Consider the following 20,387-nt stretch of genomic DNA (forward strand, 5'->3'; position numbering starts at 1 on the left):
CTATGTTCTCATCTGGATGATGATCTTAGTTCAATGGAAAAGCCCTCTTAAATGCAAAACAACAAGAAAAAACTTTGTGTGGCTTTGTTTTACATTGTATATTGTATGTGGGAAAAAATGTGTTTACATTAGATATTCATCATAGCCAAGTAATATTCAATAAAACTTTTACTGACTGAGGGGAAATCCATGAAAAACAATATTTTGTTTGGGGCTTTACAGCTTAGTGTCTCTTGGAGTAGAAATGATCACAGATTTATTGAAGTGTTCGCAATAATAAGGGCACATTTTGGGTTTAGTTCTGATGTACTGAGATGCTGCTCAGGGTGATTGAAGTTAACAGACTAATCTAGCAGTATTGATTTAGGCTTCGATTTCAGGTGGGAGCTTCTGGCGTACATTGCTGGAATGTCGTTCCAGATTCCAGTGATGTTTCCCACTGCCTTTCCAGCGGGGAATATACCACATCATTCACAGCAGCCTTACTTCTCAGTTCAAGCCTTGCAAAGTTTCACACCTACCATCCAGTATTTATTGAGTGATTGCTATAAACGAGGGCTTACTGTGCACAGAGTGGCCATGAATTTTCCTATGTTAGAATATTTGCTCAATGCTTTGGAAAACACTGACATGTATTTTAAAAATGATATCAGTACAGGTTTTTTTTAAATTCTCTGCTTCCAGATTCCTTCAATGTGATAGTACAGACTATGTACTATTACACAAAATTGCCTTCTGCCTGCTGTAAGGCCATTACAGTACGAGAGAAAGAGGAGCAAATGAGACTCCCTTCAGAGACCCTGAGTGTCTATTGTGTTCACCTCCAGTGGTCCCGCAGCCTCTGCAGCCACACAGACTCCTGTTCAATCCATTGGCCACCCGAGCTCCGACATGATCAGAAAGCCTTCAATGCCCAAGGCCATTTGGGAGCCCTTCTTGCCCTCGATACTCTCTTTAATCCCAGATCCAATACCTGGTTCCCATGAGTCAGTCTCCAGCAGCCCAACCATTAGTCCCCCACAACTTATGTAAGTCCCTCATCCACTGAGCCCCTTGCTGGTCCGCCACCGTCCTGTGAGGTCATCTCTTCTATTTCTCCTCAATGGAGAGGGGGTTGTTCTCCCAGTTTCTGATATCATGTGCTGGTCCGCTGCTCCCCCACAGTCTTCACCCCTCATGGTCGCTGCAGAGCACAGGTGCTGCCAGCTTGGGCTCAAACTACAAGGTTGCAGAATTTTGTTAATAAATACCATCGGCCCCTTTTACTGCCCATTTAAGTAAGCATTAGGACTGGGCAATTGAACCCTTTGGAGTACCGCTGTGTCTCCATTCTTCTGGGTCCACACCAAAAGCAGCACTTATTTTACATAGTAAGGGAATTAAGGGATATTGATGGCCTACTCCTGCTCCTACTCCTTATGTTCTTATGTTACAGCAACTCCAGTGGCACTGTCACTGGTGGACCAGATTTAGAACATAGAACACTACAGCATAGTACAGTCCCTTCGGTCCTCAATGTTGTGCCAACCCATATATTCCTTAAAAAAATGTACTAAACTCTTCCTACCTTGTAACCCTCTGTTTATTCAATCACGTGTTTGTCTAAGAGTTTCTTAAATGCCCTTATTGTTCCAGCCTCCACCACCATCCCTAGCAAGGCATTCCAGGCACCCACAACTCTCTGGGTAAAATAAACAAAATTTATCTCTGATGTCTCCCCTAAACTTCCCTCCCTACACTTTGTACAAATATCCTCTGGTGTTTGCTATTCCTGCCCTGGGAAAAAGGTGCTGGCTGTCATAAACTTGTTGACCTCTGTAATGTCTCCTCTCATCCTCCTTCATTCCAAATAGAAAAGTCACAGCTCTGCTAACCTTGCCTCATAGTAATAATGTGATAATGAGTGAAGAAATAAATTCCAGGACCTAGAAGCTCTAAGTGGGAGATGTTGCAATGGATGTCACTCAGGAAGACACATGCTTTCTCAACTGTTCTGGCCATTTCACAGATTTCTGTGCCTGGACTGGTCTTCCAGGTTCCCAGTTATTGATGAAATTTCAATGGGTTGTAAATTAAAACCATGATTATGAATGATGTTGCATATTAGTTATAAAACAGGTGTGTTGCTTTACTCTTTGAGCCTGATGATGCTGTCAGGGGTATCATCATTACCTTTGTCCCCAGTTTACATTTGCAACAAAGGTGCAGTTCTTTTTCAAATGTATAGTTTCCTTTTGCTGTGGACAAGCGGATTTCTCACTGGCAATATCTCAGGGATGGGAAGAGACTTTGTGAGTTTTATTGTTTTAAAACTGAGTGTCACAAGAACCAGGTTGGAGTGACACTAAATTCCCGTTTTTGGGAATCATAAGATTGAGTGACAAGAGCAGTGCCAAATTGAGTCTGGCAGCTGACTTCAAACAATTCAGTGTTCCTGCTAGTGGCGGGAGCTGGTAATGTGCCAAAGCGATGGTGTTTAGTGCCTCATGTTGCACTGCCTTACTCTGCCAAATGGGCAGAAAACAAACGCGTGGGAACTAATTGACAGGAAATGCCCTTTAATGAGGGAGAAAGCAATAGAGATCTCGATTGTTACCTGTCAGTTTGTTCCACTTATCTCCTGACATTTAGTATTCCAAAAATAATTCAGTCATTTCCAAAGTCTTCTGGTTTCATATCAAGTTGCTGTAATTTCAGTTATAGAAACGAAGAGCTGGAGGGCGGCCAGATGCAAAATTAGACTATGTAAAATCGTTTATTAAAAATACAATAATTTATTATTAATCACACCTCAAAAACACAGCCTCTTTCTCCTGCCAATTACCATGACTGTCACACTCCCTCACCCCACCCCCACCTCCATCCACTCATTATTTCCTGCATTCCACAGATTCACAGGGTGAAAATAACAGACAAATAATAGGCTAAACACGCAACCCACAAGGAAGTTAGATGATTTGTTGTATGGAAGAAAGGGGAAGTTGGTGACACTAGGCTGACACTGTTCATTAATTCAAACATAAGGATGCTGAGGAATGTTCCCCAGAAGATTATCCCTTCACATGAAAGATTCAGAACCTTTTATTCCAACTGTAAGAATGTCAGGCTTGGAGCTGAAAAGCAGCGAGCGACCCCTGCGTGTCGCTTTTAGTTCCAGCTGACTTTTGGATTATCTATAAGATTCATAACGTAATTCCACCCCCTACCTAATTTCACCAAGGTGATTTCACCAACAACTTAACCTCGGGCCCTCTTTTCCCTTGTTCAAACAAACCAGTCTGGTATTTTGAGCAGAGCAAAGAGGTGATATAGTGTGACACTGCGTTCACTTTCACAGAAACTAAATGCAACCCCATGCATCATATCCACGTGCTTGGGTGCTATGAATAAGATCAGTGGACCAGCTGTGAACAGCCCACCCCTTTGATCATCTCTACTCAGTGTCTCGAGTCGAGTTTATTGTCATCTGATTGCGCAAGTACAACTCGACAAAACAGCGTTCTCCGGTCCTTGATGCAAAACACGCAGACACACAACCAGACATATAGTCAAGCAATACATATGCTGGACAAGTACGGAACGACTTCGATAATCCGAAATGGTCAGGATCAGACCTATGTCAGATAAATGTTTTTTTTTTCGAAGAACTGATCATTTTTTAAAAACAGCCCATAGCAACAGCAAGTCACTTCTATCAATGTTTAAACAACAAACAACAAGGGAAGACTTTTTAAGCATTAAAATAATGTTTAATTCTCACCAAAAAAATGCTGGCCGCAATGCCACTGCCGATCACCAAGACAGACCAACTGCTGCCGCTGATCCCTGCAGGGCGACACTAAAGGTGACTCTTTGCCTTACGGCAGCAGAAGGCAATTTCATGTAATGTTACATGTTCTGTACTATTATGTGGCAATAAAGGAATCAATTTTTATCAGCTTTTCATTGAAGTTGCTTGGTAATGTGACTCAAAACTTTCCTTGCTCCACCATCTTAATGACTGATTTGATATTTGGCTGAATGGTGCACCAACAACAACCTTGCACTCAATGTCACCTGAACTAAGGAGCTGATTGTTGATTTTAGGAAGGGAAAGCCAGAGGGATACAATCCAGTGATCGTTGAGGGATCAGAGGAGGAGGAGAGAGTGAGAAAATTTAAGTTCTTAGGAATCACTATCTTGGAGGATCTTTCCTGGACCCGACGCACTAATGGCATTGTGAAGAAAGGATGTCAGCACCTCTATTTCCTCAAGAGTTTGTGGAGGTTTGGTATGATACCAGAAACCCTGGCAAATTTCTACAGATGTGTGGTGAAAAGTGTGCTGACCAGCTGTATGGGGACACTAATACCCCGAGTATAAAGCCCTCCAAAAGGTAGTGGACACAGCCCAGGACATCACCCTCCCCACCATAGAGAACATCTGCAGGGAGAGTTGCCATCGGAGAGCTGCAACAATCATCAAGGATCCACACCACCCAGCACATGCTCTGTTCTTGCTGCTACCGTCAGGAAAAAGGTATAAGTGCCGCGAGACTCACGCCACCAGGTTCAGGAACAGCTGCTGCCTCTCCACCATCTGAGTCCTCAATGACAAAGTCAATCAGGGACTCATTTAAGGACTCTTACTTGTGCACTGTATTGATTTTTAAAATTCTCTCCATATTGCATAGATTGTTTACATTCGTTATCTGTTCACAATTCTTTATTTGTTTGCATGTATACGTTGTGTACAGTTTTTTTTGCAGTACCATTAAGTGGTAATTCTGCCTCACCCGCAGAAGAGAAATCTCAGGGTTGTATGTGATGTCATGTATCTGACAATAAAATGAAATCTGAGTGAGGAGAATTTCTTCAGAGGCCGTAGAGAACTGCTTGCCTACTCAGATGGATATAAAGCACTTGATAAAAAGCAGAGATTTTGACCGCAATTCAACCACTGTAAATAAAAAATGTAATATTGTTTCACTCACTCATTCACTGTGGGAACTTGCACTGTTTGCCACGATTGCACTTGGTTGCGAAGTATTTTTGAACGTTCTGATTACTCTGTTTTAAATGGATGTACTTTTCCCAAAATTTGATAAATTCTGAATGTATTTTTTCTTTGAGCTGCATATTTATTCATGTTCAATGCTGACTTCATTTAGAAAATGGTAACACAGCATGTGTGGGCAGCATTAACAATCATCTGCAAATATTCCAACTGCTTGTGGTTAAGAGAAAATATGTTTGGTACTCATTTCTGTGGCACACAAACGTGCTGGAGAAACTTAGCAGGTCACACAGCATCCGTGGAAAGTCAAAGGCAGTCGACATTTTAGCCCTGGGCCCTTCTCCACGCTCCTGAAGTAGGGCACAAGCCTAAAACATCTACTTTTACGTGGTATAGATGCTGCATGACCTGCTGAGTTTCTCAATCATGTTTGTCTTCTGCACTGGACCCAGCGTCTGTAGATTCTCTTGTTTACCTAGTACTCATTTCTGCTGCTTTGGGTTGTTAGAGCATAGAAATCCACAGGACAGTATAGGCTGTTCAGCCCACAGTGATGTGCCAACCTAATAACTGTCTATCAACTGCCTTGAATTTCCCTGCTGTGTAACCCTCCATTTTCTCAGTTCCATGTATCTATGGTCTAATGGTCTTTTAAACGATCCTATTGTACCTGCCTCCACCGTTGTTGCCGGCAGTGCATTCCATGCTCCAAAATTCTCTGTGTGAAAACGTACCTCTCACACCCCCCTGTACTTACTCCCAATCACCTTAAAACTATGCCCCTTTGTGTTAGTCATATCAGCCCTGGCCATCCACATAATCAATGCCTCTCATCATCATGTAGTCCTCTTTCAGATTACCCCATATCCTCCATCACACCAAGGAGAAAAAAACCAAGTTTACTCAACCTCTCTTCATAAAGCATGCTCTCCAATTCAGGCAGTATCTTTGTAAATCATCTCTGCATCTTCACTATAGCATCTGTAGTGAGGTGACCAGAACTGAACACAATATTCCAAGTAGGGCCTAACCAAGGACGAATAGCTGCAACGGTACCTCACGGCACTTGAACTCGATCTCATAGTTAATGAAAGCCAATACATCATATGCCTTCTTAACAAAACTACGACCCTCTATTGCACCTTTGTGTGTCCTATGGATACAGTCCCCAAGATTTCTCAGTTCATCCATACTGTATTGACATTGTATTCTGCCTTCAAATTTGACCCACTGAAATGAACCACCTTGCACTTTTCTGGGTGAAACTCCATCTGCCACTTCTCAGCCCAGCTCTGCATCTTATTACTGTCCCTCTGTAACCTCTGGCAACCCTCCAGACTCTCCACACCACCAGCCTTCATGCCATCTGCAAACCCACCCTTCCGCTTCCTCATCCAGGTCATTTATAAACATCACAGAGGAGGGGGTCCCAGAACAGATCCCTGCAGAACATGACTGGTCACCAACCTCCATGCCGAATACGGACCATCTACAACCACCCTCTGCCTTCTCTGGGCAAGCCAATTCTGTATCCACAAATCAAGACCTCTTTGGATTCCATGCCTCCTTACCTTCTGAACAAGCCTTGCATAGGGAACTTTATCAAATGCCTTAGTGAAATCCATATACACTAATCCATCGTTCTGCCTTCAAAAATGTGCTGAATTACATCTCAAAGAATTCAGTCAAGCTCGTGAGACATGACCTTTCCCTGATGAAGCCATGCTGACTATCCCTAATTAGATTCTGTCAGGATCCTCTCCAACAGCTTGCCCACAACTGAAGTAAGTCCAGCTAGTCAACCCTCCATTACTACTTCTGTCCCCAGTGAAGATACAAAGACCATCACCGGTGGCTCAGCAATCTCCTCCCTTGCTTCCTACAGTGGCTTTGGGTAAATCTCGTCTGGTCCTAGCAATTTGTGTGACTTCATGCTTTTCAAAAGCTTCATCACATTCTCTTTTTGAATATCAACATGCTCAAACATTTCAGTCTGCCCTAAGTCATCCTCACACTTGCCAAGGTCCTTGTCTCTGGTGAATACCGAAGCAAAATATTCATTAAAAGTATCTCCGCTATCTCCTCAGATACCACGCATACATTTCCATCATCACCCCTGATGGGTGCTATCTACACTCATCCTCTTGTTCTTCACATCCCTATAGAATGCCTTGAGGTTTTCCTTAATCCTGTTCGCCAAGGCCTTCTCATGGCCCCTTCTAGCTTCCTAAGCTCTTTCCTGTCAATCTAGAGCTCTATCAGTTTCTATCTTCTTAAACCTTTCATCAGTTTTTCATTTTTTCTTAACTAGATTTTCTACATCCCTTGTATGCCATGGTTCTTTCACATTACCATTCCTTCCCTGCCTCAGTGGAATATACTTGTGCAGAGCACCATCCAAATGTTCTGAACATTTGTCACTTTTCTGCCATAAATTTCCCAAAATACATCTGCTGCTCCCAATTTAACCGCCTGCCTCTAATAGCATCATATTTTCCCTATCCCAATTAAATGTTTTCCCAAATTGTCTATTCCTGTCCTTCTCCAGCGCAAGGATAAAAGAGAAAGAATTGTGATCACTTTCTCTGAAATGTTCACTCACCGAGAGACCTGTCACCTGACTTGGTTCATTTCCCAATACCAGGTCAAGTGTAGCCTCTCCTCTAGTTGGCCTAAATCTACATATTGTGTCAAGAAAACTTCCTGAACACACCTAACAAATTCTACTCCATCCAAAGCCTTCACTCTAAGATGGTGCCAATCAATATGAGCAAAGTCAAAATCACCCATCACTAAAATTTTATTATCTTTCACCTTTCTAGAATCTCCCTTTCTATCTGCTCCTCGATGTCTCTGTTACTATTGGGGAGGATCTGTAATATCCATCCATTTTGGTTATTGCCCCCTTCCTGTACCCAACTTCCACACCCATTGACGCATTAGACAATCCCAACATGACTTCCCCACACCCCCCCCCCCCCTTACTGCAGCCGTGATGGAATCCCTGATCAGAACTGCCACTCCCCCTCCCCTTGTCAGTTAACTTAAGAGGGAAGATATATATAATGGCAGCCATCTGCAGAGATACATCACTATTCTTTGTTCTTTTTCCTTCAGGCAAACTTATTTCCTGCAGCTCTTGTCCACTTTGGCTCTGAAGTTAGAATGGGTGAGTAAATTAACCTTATTTTGATTTCCTTGAGTTAATGTTTCATTGATGTTTTTTTCTATACATCTTCCTGCCTCTGGATCTGTTGCATAATTTCCTCTGGACTTGGCTTAATTATTCTTCCACCTGTTACCTTTTATGAATTTGTAATGGAGGTCTTGGGTTGTGCAAAGTCCACCAGCTTTAAGTCCCTGATCATCAGAGCCCAGATGCTGTAGGTTGGACACATCATCAGAATGGTCGACCACCATGTGCCTCGCCATCTGCTCTATGGTGAACTGGAGGCTGGAAGGAGACTTCAAGGTCATCCACACAAGCACTATAAAGACGCTATGAAGGAAACCCTACACTACCGTGACATCCGGCTAAGAGAAATAGAAGCCATGGCTGCTGACGGAACTTGCAGGCGAACCCTGTGCTATGAAGCTTACACCAGTTTTGAAGACAGATGTTACCAAACTGATGGAAAACCGTAAACAGCGTCTCAAAACAGCAGCCACAGTTATTACAACAATGGACTTCCAGTGTCCCCATTGTACTAGACTCTCTGCTTCCAGACTGGAACTGCAAAGTCACCTTCGTGTCCACAGTTGAACTGCACAACAAAGTGTCTACTTTGAATCGAAGGACTACCAATATAATATAAATGGGTCCAATATATAATAAAAAGTAAAAGCACAACGCTGGAGAAACTCAGCAGGTCACAGTGTACTTTATACAGCAAAGATAAAGATGTTTCAAGCTTGAGCTCTTCATTCAGGTATGACAAAATATGGGCAGGTGCCCAGTTCTGCCTAGTCCCACTAGCCCTCCACACCTCTCCCATCCATGTCCCTGTCCAAATGTATCTTAAATGTGCAAATTGAGCCTGTATTCACTACTTCAGCTGGCCGCTCGTTCCACACTCCCACTACTTTCTGTGAAGAAGTTCCCTCTAATGTTCCCCTAAACTTTTCCCCTTTCACTCTTAACCCATGTTATCTGATTTGTATCTCATCTACCCTCAGTGGAAAAAGCTTACTTGTATTTACTTTTCCTATACCCCTCATAAGTTTGTATCCCTCTGTCAAATCTCCTCTCATTCTTATACACTCCTGGGAATAAAGTCCTAACCTAGAACCATAGAACACTACACCACAGAAAACAGGCCATTCAGCCCTTCTGGTCTCTGCTGAAACATCATTCCGCTCGTCCCACTGACCTGCACCCACTCCATAACCTCTAGATCTTTCCCATCCATGTATCCAATTTATTCTTGAGCCTGCATTTACTATGTCAGATGGCAGCTCATTCCATACTCCCATCACTCTCTGAGGGAAAAGTTCCCTCTAATGTTCCCCCTAAACCTTTCCCCTTTCACCCTAAACCCACATCCTCTTGTATTTATCTCTCCTAATCTAAGTGGAAAGAGCCTACTTGCATTTACTCTATACCCCTCATAATTTTGTAAATCTCTATCAAATTTCCCCTCATTCTTCTACGCTCCAAGAAATAAAGTCCTAACCTGTTTAATCTTTCTCTGTAACTCAACTCCTGAAGACCTGGAAACATCCGAGTAAATCTTCTCTGAACTCTTTCAATCTTACTGATATCCTTCCTGTAGTTTGGCAATCAGAATTGCAAACAATATTCCAAATTTGGCCTCACCAGTATCTTACACAACCTCACCATAACATCCCAACTCCTGTACTCAATACTTTGATTTACGAAGGCCAAGATACCAAAAGCTTTCTTCACAATCCTGTCTGTGATGCCACTTTCAGCGAATTATGTATCTGTATTCCCAGATCCCTTGTTTAACTTGTTTAACCTTTTCCTGTAACTCAGATCCTCGAGTTCTGGCAACATCCTTGTAAATCTCTTTTTCTCTTTCAATCTTATTGATAATTTTCTTGTAGATGCATAACCCAGGCACCTGCCTGCATTTTACTCATTCCTTGATGAAGGGCTCAAGTCCGAAACATTGGTTATGTATCTTTGTCTTTGCTACATAAAGGACAATGTTTCACCTGCTGAGTTTCTCCAGCATTGTGTTGTTATTTCAATCACGGTGTTTGCAGACTTTCGTGTTTCTCTTCCAATATAAAATAATCCATTTCCTATTTCTGCTCTCTCTCCCCCCCCCCCCCCCCTTCCACCAACTATCTTAACTAATTGATACTCAGCCTGGATAAATAGTGACAAAGGAAATAAGATCCATTGCCTTAAAGATCAGTTGATTGACTTGCAGAGCTGAATTACAATATTCAAGCTCAGTGAAGTTATGCTATAAGTAAATCATTCTTTCAATGTGTGTTGGCAGCTCTATAAGGCATCTTGTGCTGCCTTTACTGCATCTGAGGCCTTTGCAAGCGTTGCCAGAATTTGCTCAGCCAGTGGCAGCCCATTCTTAAACGTGACGGATTCATTAAGGTCAGCAATCAAGAAAATTGAGTCTAAAAATAAGCAGCTTTCCAGCTGCTCTCCTTGGCATGTCAAACACAATTATTTTCATGTCATGAGGGGCTGCACTGGATGAGGAAGTAGTAGTGCAGGACCTGATGTCAAGAGCAACTTCTCAAACACAGTGCACGTCAGTGTGCGTTGTGGTAGGTCTGAACCCTTTTGTGAAAAGTTTGTTTCTGCCCACATTTTGCCATTATGGCCCTTCTTCTCAATAATAGTTTAATAAACCCTAAACTTGAGTTTGTTGCAATGTTATATGCTCCCCTAGACATTGCTACAAACATAATTCAACTAAATTATAGCTTAATTTAATGGATGAGGTGGCTGGTTCAAAGGTTTGTAGGTCTGTAATATTTATTCATTAGCATCTCAAGGAGCAATGAAACAATTCTCAGAAACTGCAGTTCTTTTTCTTTTTTTGCCTCCTGCATTGATGGTGTCCTTCCTCTCTACTGTTATGTTGACCCCCAGTTCATTCTATAAATGGGGATGGCTGTTCTGTAGTTCATAGTTTAAGAATGTGGCACTCCCAGAATGACTTCCATTCCACTGTATTGGCATCCTTGCTTTTGTGACATCTAATGAGGCCGTCAAACGTATGCCACCTGACATCCTTCAATATCAATATCAATTGATATCAAATATCAATTGTTAGCCAAATCCCTTAAAATGCAGGAGAGGGCTAATGCAGAAAAGATCAATTAAGCACTAATCTAACGAAAGTTGACTTCAGCTGCTAAGTAGAGCCAAGCTAAGTTGTGAAAAATTACAGTCAGGGTGCCATTTCAGCTGCTGTTGGCACCTGCTTAAGATGAGGAATGCAGTGCGTTACGGAAAGGTTTTGTCATTGGCAAAAGGGGTTGCTGTCATTCACATAGGGGCTGGAATGTACTGCAGTGTTGAGCTGTAAACACAGGCTCCCTCCCCGCTGGCCACCTGGTTCTCATGTTACTGGAATATCTGCAAGAAAACGGTTAGTGCCACATTTACAACACCAGTGACCCGGGTTCAAATCCAGCTCTGTAAGGGGCTTGCATCTTCTCCCAGTGTCCACGTGTGGTTCTTCCCAGGTGCTCCGGTTTCCACTCACATTCTAAACATGTGTGTTAGAAGGTTAATTGGTCATGTGGGTATAATTAGGTGACATGGGCTGGAAGGGTCTGGCACCGTGCTGTATCGCTAAATTATTAATTAAATTACAAAATTATGTTATAAATAATAAATGTTAAAAATAGATAATAACACAATTGACTGAACAGGGCGGCACGGATAGGATAGCAGTTACAACAAAGCTGTTACAGTGCCAGTGACCAGGGTACGAATTCCACGCTGTTTGTAAGGAGTTTGTATATTCTCCTGTGTCTGCATGGGTCTCCTCTGGGTGCTCCAGTTTCCTCCCACCCTTCAAAATGTGCTGGGGTTGTAGGTTACTTGGGTGTAATTGGGCCCCATGGGCTCATGGGCAGGAAGAGCCTGTTACTATGCTATAAGTCTAAATTTTAAAATATAAATTTTTTTTAATTTAAAATTAAATTATCGTTGCTTGAAAAGTGACTGTGGCCATTGCCGACACATCATCCATGGATTTAAAGGGGCCTGTATCTCATTTCTCGTAACGCTACTGTCAGCAAATATTTCCAGCACATTTTAAAAGTACTTGTATATGTTCTTGTGGATCTGGAGGGTTATAACCTAAGTGCTGGGTGAAATTACAATATCCAGTTATTTTGTCAGCATCATGGGTAAGACTTGCTGCTTGGTTGCTTCTTTATAATATCCATTGATTCAATGATCAAAACACCTATAAATATCTCAATTAATCTCTGTGTTCAGTAATGACCCTGTTTACATGGGTTGCATCCATTTCTGCCCCATGCTGATGTTCCAGAGCATATGTAATATTTTCTCAATTTATTTCCCACTTAGATTGCTACCTCTGTGAAGAGTTGCTGAAGTTGCCCATCTCCATTTCCCAGGCAGACCTTGCAGCAATCAGGTTTGTACTTTCAGTGCAGTCAAATTTGGAGAAAGTCTTTTGCTAACTCACAGGTAATAGTTGCAGGATTAATTAAATTTAAATATAGGCATGTAGCACAGTAATAGGTCCTTTCGGCCCACGAGCCCGTGCTGTCCAATTACACCCAATTAACCTACATGTTTTGAATGGTGGGAGGAAACTGGAGCCCCCGGGGAAAATCCATGTAGACACAGAGAACATACCTTACAGAAATAGTTCATGTAACAAATTGAGATGTATGTTGCAATAATATTGACTGTAAGATCTGTCAGCAGGAGGCAATTTATCAAATCCTGTTTCTCAGCATCCTTCAAAAGTGGTCTGAAAAGTATACAACTTATAGATTAGGGTTAGGGTTACAGTTAAAGGTCATTAAAGTCCATTAACTGTCATATATCAAAATGTTGCAAAATATCAGAATCAAAATTCTTTGTCATGATCATGTCACAAAGTTTGTTTTGCGGTAGCATTACAGATGCAAAATTGCTGTAATGTACATTTTTTAAAAATTATTATTATATGCAAAAGAAGAAAAAAGTGAGATAACATCTGTGGTTCATTGTCCATTCAGAAATCTGATGGCGGAGGGGAAGGATCTGTTTCTGTAATGTTGAGTGTGTTTCTCCTTCCCAATGATAGTGTGAAGAGGGCATGGCCGGTGCTTTCAAATTGCAGCACCCAGGTAGTCCTCCTGAGATCCGGTGCAATTACTGGTTATGGATACAGGATGCACCTTTCAAATTGCAGCCAGACCTACCTGATAAATTGCCATCCCAGCAATTTAAGGTGGATCCTGCCCCCGCGCTAGAGCGGTTCCAGCAGCATGGAGGATTATGGAAGACGGCCATTGCTCCCGCACTCTCGCTTGGAGCCATCGCTGTGAACCGGAGCGGTGTTCGCAGCAGCGGCACATCGTGGCCCCCACTTTCAGCAGTGACCATTCTTCCCCCCTCCCCGATCATGGCAGCGGCCTCTTTCCCCCTGATCGCGGCAGCGACCACTCTTCCCCCCCCCTCCATCACAACAGTGACTTCTCTTCACCTCCCCTCCCAATCGCAGCAGTGTCTCTCTCCTTCTGATCGCAGCAGCATCTTCTCTCCCCCTAATCGTGGCCCCGCACTCTCCCCCCAATCGCAACAGTGGCCACTCTGCCCCCCAATTGTGGCCCCACTCTCCCCCAAATTGGTGCAGTGATCTTTTCCCCCCCGCCCCCCCAATCGTGGTCCCTACTCTCCCCCCAATCGCAACAGTGGCCACTCTGCCCCCCAATTGTGGCCCCACTCTCCCCCAAATTGGTGCAGTGATCTTTTCCCCCCCGCCCCCCCAATCGTGGTCCCTACTCTCCCCCCAATCGGTACAGTGACCACTCTCCCCCCCCCTCCCCATTACAGCAGCAGCACTTCAGCCGGGGTTTCCCTGTGACACACATGTGCAAACGCTGACATCACCAGAGTAACCAGGTCAGCCATTTTCCCTTTCAAATTGCCAGAGCAGGATACTTGGATAAGTTTTACTGGGCACCCTGACTATCTCTGAGGTAGGTCAGGGACCCAGTTGAGTTCTGACTGGGTTGACCCAGTCGGACCCTTTCAAATTGCTATGTACATGGGTCGCTAACTGTGCAAATTGCCCATTTAACCCCATTTAACATGGCAGTTTGAAAGGGCCTAGTGATGCAGCCAGTCAGAATGCTGTCCAAGGAATCAACCCCGCCATTCGGAATGTATAGTGTAGTGCAGTTGAAAATAAATGGATGCATTTATTGTTCCTGACACTAAAGAGTAGAAACTACTCTTGATTTTATTATCCTAAAGCACAGTAAACTGCTGACAATTTTGAGAGCATACAAGTGTTCCTTGCTTTACCAACTGGCTATTGCTCGACCCATTGGCTGGAATTTATAACCCACACAAGCTGAAAATTATTATCTGTGATGGTGATACTTCACCATAGAAGGTGTGGGATGAATATTTATAGAAAACATTTAGGATATTTTTTTAAAGCAATCATGATTTAACTGTTAAGGTATTCAGTTGTTTGAGTGCAAGAGCACAGGTAATGTTTTACAGCTGTTTGGTTGTTCTGGGTCACTATATTCATAAACGCAGGTGTCTTTATCAACAGTTTGCCTTTACCATGGTTACTTAATGACTCTGAATAATAAGCAGATAAAAAAGCAATTTATATTTTGAAATCACAGACAAAAATGCTAAAAAAATTACCTTAATGGAAGGGTGGAAAAGGAACTGACTTGCAAAATAAATTGCATGATTAAAAATATTTTCTATTTGTTCCTGGAATACCTTACCCATAATTGCATCCTCTAATGTGAAACAGGCATTTCAGGAAGGAGCAATGAAAGAACTCCTTTAGGTGTAGTGGCAGGATATGCCGTTTATAATTTATCTTTCATCCAGCAGTGTTTAGCAAATTTCCTTTTAAAAGTTATTCAATCTGCTTCCCCCCCCCCACCCCCCCTGCAATAATGCTTGCATTGAGATTGTAACTCGTCTGTTGAAGCTTCCTGTTATTAGCCCTCTGGTTATTTTGCAATTGCTTGAAATCCACGACCTCCACTTACTGACACTCTTCTCCCAGTGGGGAAGCTTCAGGTGAAGTCCAGCCCCACCTTGCGACATTGTTGTTGTACTATGGCTTCCCTCTTGCAAGAAGAGTGGCGGCAGCAGATTCACGGGGGGGGGGGGGGGGGTGTTGAAACAGACAAGCCACCGGAGGAACGCATCTGTGGAGGCAAAGGGAATGGCCAATGTTTTGGGTTGAGAGCCTTACTTCAGGACCAGAGTTGAACCAGGAATGAAGGTCATAATTTTGAGGTGAAACTACAGAAGCTGGGTGCTGATAATTCTTTAAAGAAGAATGAGGGGAGATTCAAAAATGTACGGAGTTGTAGGTTACTTGGGTGTAATTGGGCGGCACGGGTCTCAGTGCCCGGAATTGGCATCTATTGTGTGATTTTTTTAAAAATTCTAAGAAACATTGAGTTGCTGGGGAGAAATAGTTTCTGTTCCAGGAGAATTGATGACCGGAGCACAAGGGGACTGTCGAGTATGAAAGCTTTGTTTAACTGAGTTGCAATGCACCGCCTTGAAGTGCTTTGGAAGCAGATGTCACAACTTTCGAAAGGGATCTGTAGATATACTTGAAAAGAAGAAATTGGCAGAGCTGAGGAAAGTGGGGAGGAATGGTACTGATTGAATCCATTTTTCAAAGAACTGGCATTGGGACAATGTGGCAAAATGGCTCCTCTGATTCTATGATTCTAACTCTTGGTTCCAAGAACAACTATTCATGGACTCGAAGTCTGCAAACTTTACACACACTTCAACATTTCAAAGAGGAGAAACTTCTTAATGTAGGTAACATATGACTCTCCAAAGGAGTCCCTTGACCAGAACGGCTTGCAGGAATGCACATACTGTATGTCTCATTGGTATTGGTTCATTATTTGGATCCAAACAGCCAAAAACAGCTTGCTATTTGAAAATTGTTCATTCTGGAGCTCAATTTCTCAGATTATCTCAAGACAGAAAAGAAATGTTATGAGACCCACTGTTCTTGCTTCATCACAAACATTGTGCTGTTTAAAAACATTGCACCCATTCCTTGTGGTTAAATGGGAATTTTTTTCTGTTGAACCACAACCTTGTGATCTGGAGCAGCTACTGCGACCAGATCATTTTCATTGATTGGAGGAGGGGTGGGGGTAAGATTGGGATGGTCGGTTGGTCATGGGCTTTGTTGAGTTTGAGCTGCACACCGATACACAAAGTTCTCTTGGGAATCACTATCTTGGACGATCTTTCCTGAACCCAACACACTAATGGCATTGTGAAGAAAGAACATCAGTGCCTTTATTTCTTCTGGAGTTTGCGGAGAAACACTGTCAAATTTCAGATGTGTGGTGGAAAGTGTGCTGACCGGCTGCATCATGGTCTGGTATGGGGACACCAATACCCCCTGAGTGAAAAGCCCTCCAAAAGGTCCAGGATACCAAGAACTCTCCCCACCATTGAGAATATCTACCATTGGAGAGCATCAGCAATCATCATGGATCCACGCATTCAGCTCACATTCTGTTCTCGCTGCTACCATCAAGAAAGAGGTATAGGTATCACAACTTACAACACCAAATTAGGGAACAGCTGCTATCCCTCCAACATCAGACTCCTCAACAATAAACTCAATTAGGGACTTATTTAAGGACTCTTACTTTTGTATTTATTCATTTTTTAAAATCTGTATTGCACAGTTTTTTGATTACGTCAGTACGTTGTATACAGTTTTGTTTTTTTTTTGCACTGCCGATAATTGGTAATTCTGCCTCGCCTGTAGGAGAAAGAATCTCAGTGTTGTGTGATGTCATGTATGTACTCTGACAATAAATTTGAAATCTCTGAATGGGTATCTCTTCCCCTCTGAGCGTTTCGACCAGGCAAATTGTCAGCTACTATTTCAGAGCGGTCGGTATAATATTAAAATTATGTAAAATAACAGGGAACAAATTCTCAACATGCAAAAGGGGTATCAGTCCTTTCTTTAGTGAATCTGTTTTCAGAACTTGTAGCTGTGCTTTTGTGAATACTGCTCTTGATATAACTGAATGGACAGAGCTGTGGTTGAGTCCTGACTCAAGATCCTTTTGATTGTCCTTTTGAGGAACACAGTCATAAAGTCCGTAGTCAAGGCTGCAGAGCTTCCATCTGTTGGTAGTACAGAGTGGAGATGAATAATTCCTCACACAGGCATAACATTGAGCAAACAATCTGAGATGTGTTGCCAAAGGTGAAAAGGCAGCTCTTCACTCCTTCCCTCTGCTGGGGATGATGAAAGACCAAGAGAGAGTTGTTCCCCAACTCCAAAAATTAAATGGCCTTTCCTTGTTGTGCTCTCTTACATTGGGCACTCACCGTGTGGCTGCCATTGGCTTTCATCTGGGAATTACAGCTCAGAGAAGATCCCATCTTTCAAGCCTTTGAAATTTATTCAACTCTACCTTACTATGGGAGCCTAAACAGTTTAAACAAAATTAGACATACAACATGGTAACAAGCCATTTCAGCCCACGAGTCCATGTTACCCAATTTACACCCAATTAACCTACACCCTCAGTACATTTCGAATGGTGGGAGGAAACCGGAGGCCCTGGAGAAAACCCACACAGAAACAAGGAGAACGTACAAACTCCTTAAGGACAGTGTGGGATTTGAATCCTGGTCCCAATTGCTGGTGCTGTAAAGGTGTTGCACTAACCACAACATCAACTGTACAACCTGAAACCAGAGGTGAGTGAACAAGCACCTAGACTCTTCTTTCTCAATGACACACTTAAGTTCGAAGTCGCAGACCCCACATTTATGTCAAACAAGACACAGGATAAGAAGGGTCTATATTTTCAGATTTCAGATGTTTTGTCAGAGTCCAGACATGACATCACATACAACCCTGAGATTCTTTTTCCTGCAGGTGAGACAGAATTGCCACTTATTGGCAGTGCAAAAAAATGACTCAACGTGCAAGAAAAAATTGACTTAACCTAGACATGTAAACAAATAAAGAAATGTAAACAAACTGACTATGCAATAGGGAGATAGAGAAAAAATATCAAGTACACAAGAAAGAGAAATGAGTCCCTGATTGAGTTTATTGTTGCGGAACCTGATAGAGGAGGGGCAGCAGCTGTTCCTGAACCTGGTGGTGTGAGTCTTGTGGCACCTATACCTCTTTCCTAATGGTAGCAGTGAGGACAGAGTGTGTACTGGGTGGTGTGGATTCTTGATGATTGCTGCTGCTCTCTGACACCAGCGTTCCTTGCAGATGTTCTCGATGGTGGGGAGGCTTTTAACAGTGATGTCCTGGGGACTCAGCCCTTTTGCAGGGCTTTAGGCTCAAGGGCACTGTGTCCCCATTCCAGACAGTGATGCAGCAGAGAAGGGAATTGTGCAAATCAACTACTTGCCTCTTGACACACCAGGAAAAACAATTATATTTGAAACATAAATAGAATGCATCAAAGATTACATTTGTTTACTCAAAACACTCAATCACACCGAATACATTAGCTCATGCTGTGACCAGTTCTTAATCTGCTCAACAGGGTATCTTGCTTGTATTCCTCAGGAAGTCTTTTAACAGAGGGCCATCCTAGATTGGTATACGGACAGTAAGACATCAATTATAAATGCAAGATATGGACTAGTTCAGTATAATTTTCTGCACCAATTATATCTTACTCCACAGAATTTACATAGATCAAAAGCAGAAATTTCAAATATGTGTTTTAGATGTGGGTCTGAAATAGGAACTTTTCTACATACCACTTGGTCATGCGTAAAGGTGAGGCCATTTGGCAAGATATCGCAGAAAAATTATCCAGGATAACAGGAGTGGCCTTCACGGGCGACCCAGACCTATATCTACTAGGCAATTTTATTGAAATAAGCAACAAATTGAGTAAATATCAAATCTCTTATAAAAATAGCACCAGATGTAGCAAAAAAATGTATCACGGTCACTTGGAAGTCCAACTCCCCTCGACTTATAGCACGATCCACTGGGGAAATGTACCTATGGAAAAAAAAATCACATATAATTTAAAGAATAAATATGACACATGTAAAGATCTGGCAGCCATACCTGGACCAGATAGGGGCCCAAATACAATAACAGAAAGGAATATAAATGCTGATATTATGCATACCCAAAAGTGATTTCCCCAACTGTATTCTAAATATTTAAAAGATATGTGAGCTCTGACAGTGTGGATCTGTAAATAGAGAAGTGTGGAGGGAGGGAAGGAATGTTTTTGTGGTGGTTTTAAAGAAAAGTTTCATATATTGTGTTATTGAAGATTTTGTGATGTATATTTTGGAAAAAAAATCAAAATTAAAATATTCAAAAACGGCAGACATTCCTATTGCATCCTATCTCAAGCCAGGTGAGATGCTGATGTGGTGTAAAGACAGGTCAGATCTAGATCAGACAGCTGAAGCAACTAAAACTAACAGGAAGCTGAGCTGTGTGTGATTAGCATACTGTTGGATTTAACCCCTGAGGCTTTGAGACACTGTTCAGCTAATTACCTCCTGGGACAGGAAATCGCCTTTGTTCATGGAGGTTGGGTTCCAACAGAACAGAAGGATTCTCAAGCTTGAATGTGGTGTCAAAGACGTGTGTGCAGTCCATAAAGGTCCCTTCCCTCTCCTCTGCAGATGTGTTCCCAGGTCCGCAGCTCCTTCAGCCAGTTCACTGATGTCCGAAGCAGCACTTCAACCCCTTGCTAAGAGTGAAGAAGTCGATGAGGTGAGGAGGGAGCCAGTACCAACAGCAGCAAGTGCTACGCTGCTTCCCTCTGGTCCTAGTAAAGCTCCCAAATAACTTGAGCTGCCAGGTAAGTGCAACCATTGCTGCAATATTTCAAGCTGAAGCCTTTCGCTAATGCCAAGGAACAGGAAGCATCTTGAAAGGAATCAGAATTTATTATCATGAACATGTCACAAAATTTGTTGTTTTGCAGCAGTGTTACAGAGGAAAAAAATTACATTTCAAAATAAATAATTGGTGCAAAAAAATAGGAGATAGTGAGGTTGTGTCTATGGTTCATTGTCCATTCAGAAATCTGATGGCAGAGGGGAAGAAGCTGTCCTTGTGCCGCTGGGTGCTCGTCTTCAGGCTCCTGTACCTCCTTCCTGATGGTAGCAGTGTGAAGAGGGCATGGCCTGGGTGGTGAGGATCCTTGAGGA

At 42.6% G+C, this 20,387-nt stretch overlaps 1 protein-coding gene across 2 annotated transcripts in view; it reads left to right on the plus strand.

The window, feature by feature from the left end:
- Positions 1-20,387, plus strand: part of aspscr1 (ASPSCR1 tether for SLC2A4, UBX domain containing) — a 223,055-nt gene that overhangs the window by 186,111 nt on the left and 16,557 nt on the right. For both annotated transcript variants that reach the window (XM_069929671.1, XM_069929670.1), the window contains exons 14-16: positions 8,114-8,165; positions 12,537-12,606; positions 19,857-20,035. In XM_069929671.1, coding sequence (XP_069785772.1) covers positions 8,114-8,165; positions 12,537-12,606; positions 19,857-20,022 — 288 coding nt within the window. In that variant the 3' untranslated portion in view covers positions 20,023-20,035. The remainder of the gene's footprint in view (positions 1-8,113; positions 8,166-12,536; positions 12,607-19,856; positions 20,036-20,387) is intronic.

This window comes from Narcine bancroftii, chromosome 3 (genome assembly GCF_036971445.1).
Source record: "Narcine bancroftii isolate sNarBan1 chromosome 3, sNarBan1.hap1, whole genome shotgun sequence".
NCBI lineage: Eukaryota > Metazoa > Chordata > Chondrichthyes > Torpediniformes > Narcinidae > Narcine > Narcine bancroftii.